At 41.5% G+C, this 13309-nt stretch overlaps 1 protein-coding gene across 1 annotated transcript in view; it reads right to left on the bottom strand.

Annotated features, from left to right (window-relative positions):
- Positions 1 to 4433: 4433 nt before the first annotated feature.
- The window catches only part of GAD2 (glutamate decarboxylase 2), a 49345-nt gene continuing 40469 nt past the window's right edge, over positions 4434 to 13309 (bottom strand). The window contains exons 12-16 of the mRNA XM_068404766.1: positions 10905 to 10983; positions 9063 to 9212; positions 7167 to 7274; positions 5320 to 5409; positions 4434 to 4607 (exon numbers count right to left, since the gene is read on the bottom strand). Coding sequence (XP_068260867.1) covers positions 4434 to 4607; positions 5320 to 5409; positions 7167 to 7274; positions 9063 to 9212; positions 10905 to 10983 — 601 coding nt within the window. The remainder of the gene's footprint in view (positions 4608 to 5319; positions 5410 to 7166; positions 7275 to 9062; positions 9213 to 10904; positions 10984 to 13309) is intronic.

The following is a 13309-nucleotide window of genomic DNA, read 5'->3' as shown; positions in this document are numbered from 1 at the left end:
TCATCAGTAAAATACTCTGCTGTATTTTATCAACACGATGCAGTTTTGCACTCTGTCCATTTCCCAACACAGCATCCATTTAGGCAAGAATGGATATCTTCAGTAATGGTGAGAGTGTCTCGCTGGATGAAATGATGCATCACAGAGTGAAACCCCAGAGCATACCATGTGCCAGTAGGTCAAAGCTGCATGAGGCTGTGTACAGGCACTGGTAGGTTTGCTCGTTCTCCGTTTCACAGAACTTGGTTTATCTAAGCTTTACTAAACTGTATTTTATTAAACACAGGTTTAAGAAGTAAACTACAAAACCCTTTGTCAAGAGCACTAAAAACAGTCAGTGGCCTGAGGTTGTGAGTCAACTGGGATGCCTCCAGGCAGGTTTTTGAGGCCTCCCTGAGCTCTACAGGGCTCTTCCTTGGTGCTCTGCCTCCTTTCCCAGCAGACCAGCTCCAGGATCAGATCACCCGTTGATACTGTGCTTCTTGTGGAGTTAGCTTGGATGAAGACTACCCCATGCTAAAGGAAAGAACAGCCACTGCTTGGATTGAGGATCCCGGTCTCATTGTCGTGGAGTTTTAATGCAATTTGTAGGCTACATTTCAAAGGAACCTTAATCCCTTTAAAAAAAAGTTTGTATCAAGTTATGAAGATGGTTAAGATGGTCGCGTACATACATTTTATGAGAAAGTGGCAAGAGAGAGGCATGAAAAGGCGGACCGTGGGACTGGTGCGGAGAGGCAGAAGCAGCACAGTGGGGCGGCAGGGGAGGAAGGCAGAGTGTCCCGCAGGGGCGACAGCTCCTGGGAGCTTTATGGGACTGCACAGCAGCACAGGAACCTGCCAGGTGCAAACGCGGTACCACCATGTCAGTATGCTGCTGCAACGAAATAGGTCACCTCCTCTTCTAGATCCATGATTCTCCCTGCGCAGAGTGCTCTTTTGGGGGTTTTGTGATAGAGAGCAGAAAAATAGCAAACCAGAGTTTTTGTTCTAGGAGAACGCCAAAGGAACCAGCCTTTGTAAAGAGCTGGAACTCAGGCTGCTGTCGTAATTCCTTCTTGCTTGGCAATTTTATTTTGCCTTCCTTGAGCACAGCCAGGACTCTGTGCTTGACTCCGTCAGGCATATCCGTTCCAGCCCCCCGTCTCTCAGGGACACTCCAGGCAGCTCTGGGTGCAACAGGTTTACAGCAAAGCCCAAGCTTCATGCACTCCTGCGCGAGCAGTGCTCAAAAATACTAAACCAGTGCTCTGTCTCCCAGTGCCAAATGAAGAGCTTCATCACGGTAAGGAAAGTATCTTAACCCCACATCTTCTCCCTCCCTCGTTTTCCTTACAGAGCTCCTAGCTGGGCTCTGCCCAGGTACTCAGCATAGGCATTCCTGTCAAATTCTGCTGCAGACTTAAATGATACAGAAAATCTCATTTCAGGCATAAGCTTTCATGGCATAGTTTTGTTTTCTTTCTCTGCCACTGGCATCAGGCTGGGCAGCACTTCAGAGGGTGGAAGAAAACTAGAGCAGACAGGTGGCAGATTCTGGAGGAATGAGGCCATGCGCCAGAGGAGACATGAGCTTTAAAATCTTAATTTTTCTATCCATTGTCGTTTTTATTTCATGGCCCTTTTAAATTGTTGCCATCGTATAGCCTGTGTTGTCCTGGAAAGTGCTCTGACTGCTTTCACTGCTGTGCTGGAGGCTGATTAGAGTCTATAGTTAATTTGGGGATAAGTGCTCACGGAACAAAAAGACAAAACAAAACATAAAAAATTGTTAAGCCTGTCTGAGAAGAATAAAGCAACTAAATCCATCTTGTAAAGATAAGGTACAGGAATACCAGACGGCAGATTTACACTTGTGGGCTGGTGCTGGAGATGGAGATGGGTTTTTTGTGTTACAATAATTAACAGAATGCATCTTGTCATGAAAAAATCCAGGAGGAGACATAGAAAGTTACAATTAAACATTCTCTTTATTGGGGCCTTGCTCTGAAGTGGCACAAGTGATAAATGCTCACAGTGCCCACCAGTGCTGCTAATGAAAAGACCCACAGTCACATTTTACACTTTTATTTGGATTTAGATCAACACCACAGATACTTTGGTCAAACACAAGAACAGGTTGCTATGTCGCTCTTTCCTGGCTGCAATAAGTACAGTAACATGGAAAAAAATGCTGGTTCTCCTGGAACACTGAACGTAAATCTTGGATTGGCACATACAGCTAATACGTTGTTTGCGCTTAGCACTTGAAAAGGGAATTGCACATGCAAGATGTAACCAAGCTACTGATCACCTTCATCATTGTCCCTGTACAATTTTATTTTTTAAGCTCTTTGCTTGCCTTTTTCCCAGCAAGAAAGAAGAACATAATTTGCTGCTCTACTCAGTATTTCAGTGATTAGTCTGCTGATTTTGACACATTTAGCAAAGGTCACATTGAAGTCCTTCCCAACAGAACTGGCATCATCTCCTCTATAGCTTGACTTGCCAACACAATGCATTGTAGGTAGCAATGGAAATCCATTGTCATGAGGTGAGAGGTCTGCCCAAAAGCTGACAAGGAGAGGTTAATACCAAGCAAAGATATATAGTACAGGGACTGGTGTGAATGCAGTTCTTATAATATCAAGAGTCAATACTACTACCACACAGATAATGACATATCAATAATATATTGTACAAGCTTATACAGCAACACATGTTGATTTGCAACACTGTACAGTTTAAATCTAAAGTGCACAGCCTCAATCTGAGGTGACGAAACAGTACTATCAATATAATAAAGGCAACACAATTACAGACACAATTTATTTCCTCTTACTTCATGTCCTCATGATATTACATTGAATCAATACTCCATTTTTCTATTTTAGATGAAATTGAAACCACATTGCACTTTTGTTTTTCAAGTATTTTAGAGACAGCAAAACAGTATTGCTTTAAAAATAAAAGCTGGCCATTTAGGCAAAGTTAAAACCAAAACTTTAGTAGGGTTATAAATAGACAGGCCCGAGCCGCAGAACTCTTACCAACACTTCCAGGTGTTGGGGGGAAAGATGATAAATTTCAATTTCCGTGCCAGAGTCACCCTAATGTTAAGGAATGATGCAGCACATGAATTCTGCAAGAGCTATGCCCATGGTTTCTAAGCCCTGTGAGGCTCCGTGTGGGCTGGTTTTGCCAGATGTAGCCTTATTTCAATTTTTGTGCGATTTCAAAAGCCATTGCAGACAAGGATGGAACTCAGTGCTGGGAGAAACCTTTGACAAAGAAGTTTGTTACTTAGACCCCATCCCTGTCACTCAGATTACAGTCACATTTATTTAGGCCCTGTCTTGCAGACATCTGTGAGAAGTCTTTACCCTCTTAATGTAGCTATGAGGTTTCATGCTATTTCTTTAGTAAGAATTTCAGCCAATTTTAATTGTCAATGTCGTTTTGCACTGCTCATAGAAGAAGTGCCTATGAGATAAGCATTTATTCAGACATGTGACTTTTTTTTTGGATAGGCTTTTTTACCACAGAAACCATCCAAATACAACCTTATTTCAGTCTTGGTTAGCACTGTGTATTGATTGTGTGTCTGCTTAGTTAGGCCAAGTGGGAAACATGATTAGGAATAACAGCATCCTATTGTACTGTAATTGATCTTATTAAGTGGTTTTAAGAGCTGCAGTACTCTTGAGGTTTTTCAGTAATCAACCCTAGAGATGTACAATCCATACAACATGGAGAAATGAGGTATTGGTACCTCTTAAGAATGTAATATGTGGGCTTATATTTTAAAATAAGCAGTAATAAATATTTGAGGCACCTCCATCAAAAGAAAAAGAATCCTAGCTAATTTTCAGCTTCTGTCCTTGCAGTTTTATAACCCATATAAAATAAAAATATATAGTTTACAAAATAGGATTTTTTTAATATATATTTCCTTTTGTAAAACTATACCTATTTAAATATATTTGAAATGTTGGTATAGGTAAATTAGAAATTCTGTTCTAATACTACGAAAAAGGCAAAATACTTTCACTTTTAAACATACAGCTTGTATACCCTGCTTCTCACTGCCCTCTCCCACTTCCCCCAATTTGACTTTGTCATTGTTTTTGGGCAAATTTGACATCATTCAGTCTGACTGCTTTTAATTTAAAGTAGTCGCTGTGTTAAAATTTGGGATAAAATTTTAAGTATCTTCTGTTCTTCCTTATTTCTCTCAATGCAGTTTTTTGTGCAGCTAATTATTAAGGAGGTATTCTAAAACTCAGGAAAGGACTTTAAAGGAGCCATGTTTCTTGATTTTAAACTGTACTCTACTCCAACGCCACAATATAGAAATAGATTTACTTTGGAACAAACTACAAATACATTCGCACAGTTTGTGACAACTTAATTGTCTGCTTAGAGGTCCAGGAACAGACTTTCACACCCGATTATTATAAATCTTGTCCCAGGCGTTCTATTTCCTCAATCAGGAAATCAATGTCTTGGTGAGTTGCTGCGGGGTTCGAGATGACCATCCGGAAGAAGTTCACTTTGTCTCCCAGGGGCTGATAGCTCACCATGGTCGTTCCATATTCCATCATCCTGGCTTTTATCACTGGTGCCACCTGCAATGTAACAATAAAGCAGAGGATTATGATCATGATTATTACTATTATCATCATTATTATAATTAGTATCATCATTATTTTAATTATTTTCATTATTACCATCATCTTTATTATAACAAAACACAGAGTATGGTTTTTTTTTTTTATAAAAGATAAAGAGCTTCAAGAAGCAGTTAAAATGAAATTACATCCAATATTGATAAAAAAGTTAACCTCCTTTAAGGAATAAATGGCTCACTGAAAAGATATTGGGTTTATCCTGTTTCTTTGTCCTGCTCTTAAAAGCCCTGGTGACTTTTCCCCATCCCTACTTTCTCAATATTGCTGACAGCCACACAGTAGCTGTTTTTTGTAGTGCTCGAAACATATTTATACAAAGGTTTTCCATCTTCTTTTCATATTCCCGAATGCCATGTATTGTCAAGCTATTGTTGCACTTGCTGGGTTTAGCAGTTGCAGTCTACAGTAACTTCAGTAAATAAACACAAACTTCAAATAAGTAGAGACCAGGCAAACCCAGGCAATACCAAACTTGGAGACCAGAGTAGGGTGGTGCTAGCCTAACCTGCAGTAAAATGTCCATAGAGGCGTCATTTGCCAGAATATCGTGAGGTGACCTTGTCCTGTGCCCTGGGAGTCCAGTTCGAGGATTGCCTGCCTGCAAGGATTTCACTGCTCACTACAGAATGTCCTGGAGGATGCGGCTTACCTTCATAAGGCGGCTCATTCTTTCTTCGTTGTCTTCCATACTGCGCAAGCTGGGAGGTATATACCAGAAGCAGACGTTTGTGTGCTGAGGCTAAACACAGAATAATAATGGTTCACGCTGTAAGAAATGCTCATAATATCTCAGCTGCAATTAAGTTCATGCCTTTCCCCCCTCTCATACATCATATCGTGACATCAGTCAATGGTTTTCATCATTGTGGTCTGCTGAGAGTCATCATCATTATTAATGCAGAAAAGGTAATTTTAGGCAATTTATTCCCAGGTTGTCTGATGCAGAAACACATCATCCAGCTGTGCAAATATATCTATCCCCTATAGAGAGGCAGCTAGATTTTGTAGGTGCTGTCCCCTCCAGAGGCTGAAGGGACTGTGTGGCTAAGGCAAGAGTCTATTACAGATAACTTAGAGGTGAGGACCGTGACATTTATTTTTATTACATGACAGAATAATACAAAATCTGTTTCTGTAAACAGGAGTCACAGCTGGTACATAAGACAGTCTAAATTTTCTTACATTTAATGAAATTTATTACTTCTCAGTTTGATTCAGTTAGCTGCCGTATTAATATGCATGCACCACAGCATCTTCGCTAGTTTAACTATATGGGAGCACCAAATAGAAAGGCATGAAGTAAGAACCAGTTGACATTTTGTGTATTTTTGCAATCTCCTAACAGTTGCCTGCCTTGCTATGTTCCTCTTTGCTGGACGCTAAATGTGTAAGTTACAGCATCTCTTACTGCTGCCAGTTCCTTTACTCATCATCAGACCCAGTGGATCAAATTCAGCGATGATGTGTGAGGTGCAGGAAATAAATCACATAGTGGCACATGGGTACGAGCGTGTGATCTCTGTTGGAAGAAACATGATGACATTTATCCTTGTGCTGCAGAGCACTTAGGCACACACTAAGTGACTGCTACCAGGGAGCAACGTTCAGAGAGACAAAACCTTCCAGAGCAAGTACAGAGAGCAAAAACCATCACAAGTGGGACGAAAAACCTAAAATTTTTTTGGTTTTTTTTTACTCTTTTACAGGCAAAACACCAGTTAACTTTGTAACAGCGGTCTCTACCAGGCCTGTCCCCAGCTCTCACAGCTGGAGAGCGTTGCCCACAAAGAGACGGGACAGTCTGGTGCAGTTCAGAGGCACAGCCACACAACCCAGGCTGCACTACTTTGCCCTGGGCACTGTGCTCCAGCTGAGCACCTAGCACCCAGGGGTCCCGTCTCAGCTAGACTCCCTCAACAGAAACAACACGCCTAGAGATATTCGCACCCCACGCGGTGGTGTCACCTCTGCCACACGAGCCAGCTGGGCTCCTGAACAACACTAGCCCCTGCCTCACTGTGCTGCACCCCATCCCAGCAGGGACTCAAGTGCAGATGGCCCCCCAGGTCACCCCAGGTCCCCTGTGGCTGCCCACCTGAGAATGCTGATACAAGCGCTTTGCACAACCATCCTTTCAGAGTTGTGTGGGGCACTGAACCCCCCCACTTGCAACAGACCCTGCTATTAGGAAATCACAACTCGTTTTTATTACTCAAGAGCTGTTTCTAATTGCGTTTGTGCTATGTTAGCCCCAGATGCCAGTGTTCAGTTTCAGTGGGGTGAAACTGTGCAAACTGAAATCTTATGCACAGCTGCCTCATCTCCCTTGTCCCTGGGTCCCATGAGGAAGAGAGATACTGGCACAACAACAGGTTTTGTTACAAGGGACGCTGCTTTCTGTCATGTGCTGTTTGGTTTGACCTGTTGGTAGCAGCCCAATAGGTGACTAAGGCAAGTGCTGTCGACGAACTGGGAAAATGAAGTTGCAATACCTACCTTTCCATCAAACACCATTTCATACCCTTCTCTGTTCTTTATTTTATTGTATAGGTATTCTGCCAGTTCCAAACACTTATCAATTTGTGCTTCAAATCCTGTGGTTCCCTTTAGAGACAAAGGCAGAAAAAAGTTATGTGACTATCCGTTCTGTGAACCGAAACAGCGGAAGGACCATGCAGCACTAGCCAAAGCACCACCACAAGCCACCTCTGAGAAGTCTCTGTGGGACAGATTAAGGATCTGATTCTACAAGACGAAGGACACTTTGCTAAGCAAAGCTCATTTGTCTCTAGCTCTTGCCACTGACTCCTCTACAGCCACCTCTGCAAAATACACACTTGGTTCTCAGCAAAATATTGCTATCACCGCTGATGAAGGGTGCCCTTGTTGGTAGATTCTGCAGAGAGACTGAGCAGTTTCAGACAGCCTGGACTGGCACAGAGGAGGGTCTCTAGAATTGAGTTCCAGACATGGGGAGTCTCCTGCTATTTTCAGAACAGGGGATTTTTAATCTTCCAGAGGTGATGTGCTGGGGGCTTTTCCAAGAATAATTTTTTCTTTTTTAGTTAAACACAGAACAGGCAGATACGCTTTTAGAGCCCTGCCTGCCGCCTGTGAAAATGCACATTTTGTTTAGATACTGCTTTGCTGCTGTAGTGTTTTTCTCTCTTCTTTTCTAATTGACACCATATAAACTCAGAAGATGTATTTTTAAGAGCTGCAGCAAATCCTGCTTTTTCTTCTCTGGCAGAAGTCATAATCCTCTCTCTGTGACATCATAATTGTTCCTGCAATCACCAGCTATGATGCCACAAACAAAGGATCCAGCTTTATGAGGAAGGGGAATAAGCAGCTGGAATAGATAAACTGTTTAAGAAACACACATCCTATTTTGTAACGTTAATATTACAAGCGGGGTGCGAGAAGAGAAAAAGCAGTACAAGGCATATTGAAAAAATGGGATTTAGAAGAAGAAACGTCTCTGAATAATGAATGCATGTCTCTGCTCAATCTTTTCTGGCAGTGCAGAACTGACTTAACAGCCCATGTCATTATCCCTCTGTGTACAGAGGTTTCAAAACAGCGCAGAGTTAGCACAATCCTGCAGCCCTGGGAGAAAGGCTTGGAGTTAAGAGAGAGACATGTGGCTTAAACCGTCTGCCACTCTGGAGACCCCAGTTAGTACAACAGCTATTGCGACCACAGAAACTTGCATCCTCCTTTACAGCCTCCCACACTTCCAGCTACATTTGATGTCTGTCTCAGAATTGTTTTCAGAGTTTTAATGAAGTACATGAGGATCTTGAAAGCTTTCTGGAAATAAAAACAGTGATGTCATCTCCTCTGAACAAACCTGAGGCAACTTGACATAATAGATCGGATAAATATATGGAAGAACTTATTTAGCAACTTTCTGCAAATACAGATGAATTAATCATTGGAGCTGGTCTTTTCAAATTTTCCAGAGAAAGATTTTTATGAGTTTTCCTCTACTCCTTCAAAAGACGACTTCGTATCTACTGCATGCAATGAAACAAGGTATTCCAGTCTTATTTTTCAATGTTTAATTTCTGAATGTCATTATACATCTTTTGATTTCCAGAAGTCTTCACAACAACATTCTTAGGTATATGATTTATGCTGTTAGACTCCTACAGTTACACAAAGCAAATGCTATGCAAAGCCATGGAGTTTAAGTTTCAAAATCACGTGTGCTCCTTTGAAGCTAAATTGTTAAAAGTATAAAAAGCCAGAAAATAATAATGTTCTTCCTTTCATGTTATATATGGGAAATTCAGGTCAGATATTCTCTAAAATGATGATTACAGAAAAAAAACCTGTATCTGGTGTGCATTATTTTAATGCAAACAAATACACTGCAGGCAGTCCTACCTTTGCTCTCCACATCAGCCATAGCTTGAAGACATCAACATGCCGTCCACATTGCAAAGCCTTGTCTCCCGTGTCGTAAGACAGGTCGTAGTGCTTGTCTTGTTGAAAGAGGTAGGAAGCGTGCATTTGATTGCAACTCTGCATCAATCCCTTATAGAAACAACGACACAAAAAAGTGATGTTGGCACACATGTGACTACTGCTTTGAGGGTTGCTTTGGGCGAGAAATTATGAACACCCAAAGTCAGTGGAATATGTGTCCAAGTGCAAAAAGAAGATCAAAAAAAAGGACAAAAACAGACTTAGTTGCTCAGTGGATTAAGTTTTTCATATCCCATTCCGTGCCCAGGACACCTTGGTACCTGACCCAGCATTGTGTAATCCACTCCCAAAGTCAAGGCATTTTTTAAAAAAAAGCTGGACATTGTGCTTCCTAGCATCATTATGCATAAGTTAATTTTTGGATCTCACTTTTTATTCCTTGTTCTGGCTCCTTTTCCTCCTTTCCTTGGAAGGCTTTTTTTCTGGTTGAGTCAGACCAAGACAATTTGGTGACTAATCTAAATAGTATCACACCACTTTTCTAACTGCTTTGGTCTCTAAAATTCTGATTTTCACTGTTTTCTTTCTTTGTAGGCACAGTTCTTTTCTGCAAAGCCCTCACCTGCAGACTGGATGCTTAAGTGATATAGAAAGCTTTGAACAGACAGAAGAGCACATGGCCTTTAAACAGCCAGCTAGAGCTGTTTCTGGGTTGCAAGATACCATTTTCTGAGGCAGCTTTGTGGGAGGGCCAGAAGCCAACAAGGTGAAGAAACCTGGCTCATGAAAGCAGGTTTTCCTTTTTAGCTTTTTAAGTGAAATGCAGAGAGTCATGCTCTGGCTCTAGTTAAGTCCTCAACCAAGTTTAAGGTATACCTTAGGGCTGTTGCCTAAAACTGCAATTTCCAGTCCAAGAAGAATCAAAACTTGGCTGTTTATCATCAGGTCTAATCTTTATGTGAAACTCAAAACTGAGATAGTAAAATGAGAGGGAAAAAAAAATTGGCTTTCTCCTAATCTGAGCCATCTGTTCTCACTAGAGGTCAAGGATGGTACTGACTGCAGCCAGGCAAGATTTGTCTCAGGGAACTGACCCAGAGGGCAAATAAAAGCCAGCTTCTCTCTTCCTAAGTGCAATCACTTTATATACAATCTGTTGTACAGCTGTTAGCAAAACAGCAACCGGCTTTTTGATAGCTGGTCTAGTAAGTGGTGGTTGTATAGCAGCTGACCCAGTAACTGATGGTTAGATGAAAATTGCAGGCTTGAAGGGTAATTCAAATTCTGGCACTAAACTAAATGTCTACTTTTTATTCCAAGAGAACTTACTCTTCCCTTTTTATTTCCATGTTCCCCAAAGCGGATATACGGATCAGAGCTGGTCTGAAATACCACAAAAGTCTAGAAAGTGTAATGATGCCTAGATTCTGGAGCAAATGCCATGCTGCATGTATACTATACCATTCATCCTAGGAGGACCAGAGTTTCCCTACACTTATATTTTATGCTACACAGAAACTAGTGGGGGTTACACAGTTACGGACCCACAACTTATCTATGGACGTAAAACTCTGTAAAGACATTGCCATTAATTGGATCTGTCATTTCTGCTACACAGCTGCTTAATCCCTCTTGCAGACACAGCCTGAGCACGTGACTAGAGGTCTATTTCTCAGTTTCTTTTCTAATCCTCATCACATTAGCAAATATTATCTATGACACAGTTATGAAGGAAACATCCAGGATTTTCAGAATTGAAATGTCAGAAAGCATCAAAGAACCAAATAGACTGAGACGTACCTCTTCTCTTACTAGCAGGGCCGAACACTGCAGCGGGACGCCCATCATCTTGTGAGGGTTCCAGGTTACCGAATTGGCCCTGGGACAGCAAACCACATGAAACTCAGACATTGTACTATGCTGGTGAAACCATGCAGACATTTAGTAATAATAATAATGAACACATAGCAATGCACACCTTTTTCTTTTTCTGAGCAAGAAAGTTGAAAATAATCATGGCTGATATTAGGAAAGCAATGCCTTCATAAGGGACCTAATCCACTCTAGCTGGTTTTTGGATGACAATTCTGGCAACCTACCACAGGATAACTGCTCCATCCACTAAACTTAAACAATATTAAACTTTCTGGGGAGTCATCTATACTTCATAAACATAGGGCAAACTTCCTAAAAACACTCTCCTGACTGATGAGCTTTCTAAAGGCACACAGCTGATTCAAGTTGCAGATAGGAAGCTGGCAAATTAGCATACCGCCTCCCATTGATTCCAGTTTCAGTAAGATTTCAGTAAGTAGCTCACATAGGCATGTTTGAAAATTCTACTAAATACTGCTGGGTACCTCTAAGCCTTTGAGTAACTTGGAAAATCTGGCCCAAAGTAATTTTTCTCATTGCTCTGCTGATGGTAGATTTTCATAGCTCCTTAATTTTAGCTTGGTGATGATAATTCACACAACTGGAGGACTGGGTCCAGAATTACCACAGTAATAAAGATAGAACTGCTCCACCCTTTCACATGAATCTGATCCTGCCTCCCTTCAGGACACATTCACTGCAAAAATAGCTGTCAGCCCAGATCTTGTGAACAAACAGGGCGCTGTCACAATACAGCTTAGAGATGAGACATTTGGGACTGTGGCAAGGGCTGAATGGAAGATTGTCCAGTTGTTTCTTATTTTAATTTTGTGTTATGCTTGACTGGCTATTTGTTAATTACTATTATTACATTTGATGAGTAGCTGATAGATGTATACATTTGCGTCCTATTTGGCAGGCTGTCAAGTATGCATAGTGCATAGGATTGCATGTAGTGCAGTGATTTGAGTTTTGATGGTATAAATTGGTATAAATCAGTCAACTGGGACAAGTAAAAACTTAAAAAAAAAGTAAAGAACCCAGGACATACTTGCAGGTAGTATTTATGTCAACAGAGATGAGCCTCTTGGAATCCTGCAGTATTTTTCTTTGTAGGATTTGTAGACAGTGCTATAGGTTTATATGCATGTCCTTATAATTTCCTGCCAAACTGCTTCCACTTCTTCAAAGTAAGCAACTCCAAAATTCACATGGACACCGTGCAGCACTCCTGTGCTTTCTTCTTTGCTGTTTAAACGGGACTGCACAAGTGCCTGATGCAAAATCTGTAGGGAACAGTCTTCCACAGGCAACATCTGGCCACTTGGCTTGGCTTTCCGAGTATTTGGCAGCTTTTAATCAGCTCAGAGTCAGTCATCTGATTACAACACCAAAGCCAATGATTCTGAGCATGCATTCACGTCTATGAATTTCCTTTGATATGATGATATTTTTTAATTTTCATCTGTGCCTATGCAGAATCAGGCAGAAATTCTGTAAGAGACTTCTAGGTAATAGTAGTGGCATGGGTTTTCTCAAGCCAAAGGATTATTTACTGACAACAGCCAGATGTTAATTATCTGCCTAAAACATTTAATTTACCCTAAGGTCATTTACATCCGAATTGCACACAGAAAAAAATTAATTATGTAAAATAAAACCCCACCATTTTTCATTTGTTATCAGTTATTCTGGGCTTCAGCCATCAGTATGTGCTTTAAGAAATTGCTGACTGAGACAAACAGTGAAGGAAAAAAGCTACATGGATCCACAGATGTTTTTTTAAAGCTTCTCTCGTTTGTCCAAATAACTGAGCACCAAGCACCTATGTGATTTTTTGGCTGTGAGTCACAGACAGAAAAAAAAAAAGGAAAAGTTTTCCTTTAGAGATTTCAAATGGATGACAGGAGAGATTCAAGACTGGCAGAATTTGGTCCTCAGCCATCATTAAAAACACACTGAGGTGCATTCACTGACCAGCAGCAGCCCTGGGAAAGATGCCCAGCCCCTGTATGGGAGCGCTCATCCAGCTGAAAACATGCTTTTCTCATGTAGCTGTCACCCCCTGCCTGAGCCTCTGGGAGAGGGACACCAGACTGAAACTCCTGATGGTGGCCAGACCCGTGTGCTCCAGACACCAGGGGACACACTTCCTTCAGGGTGCCTTGCAGCAGCTTGAAATCTGCCATGTGGGGACTGGAGGACACAGTAAGTATGGTCCTGCAACTCCTCCTGCCTTCGATAGCACTATTTTTGCTGGGCTGCCTGTTACCAGAGGGATGGGAGTACTCAGAACAGAGAGTGCTCCATTTAATGCTCCCTCCTTGTAC

Source organism: Nyctibius grandis, chromosome 7 (assembly GCF_013368605.1).
Source record: "Nyctibius grandis isolate bNycGra1 chromosome 7, bNycGra1.pri, whole genome shotgun sequence".
Taxonomy (NCBI): Eukaryota; Metazoa; Chordata; class Aves; order Nyctibiiformes; family Nyctibiidae; genus Nyctibius; species Nyctibius grandis.
The sequence above is the reverse complement of the archived record's forward strand: the minus strand, read 5'-3'. Positions and strand labels throughout refer to the sequence as shown.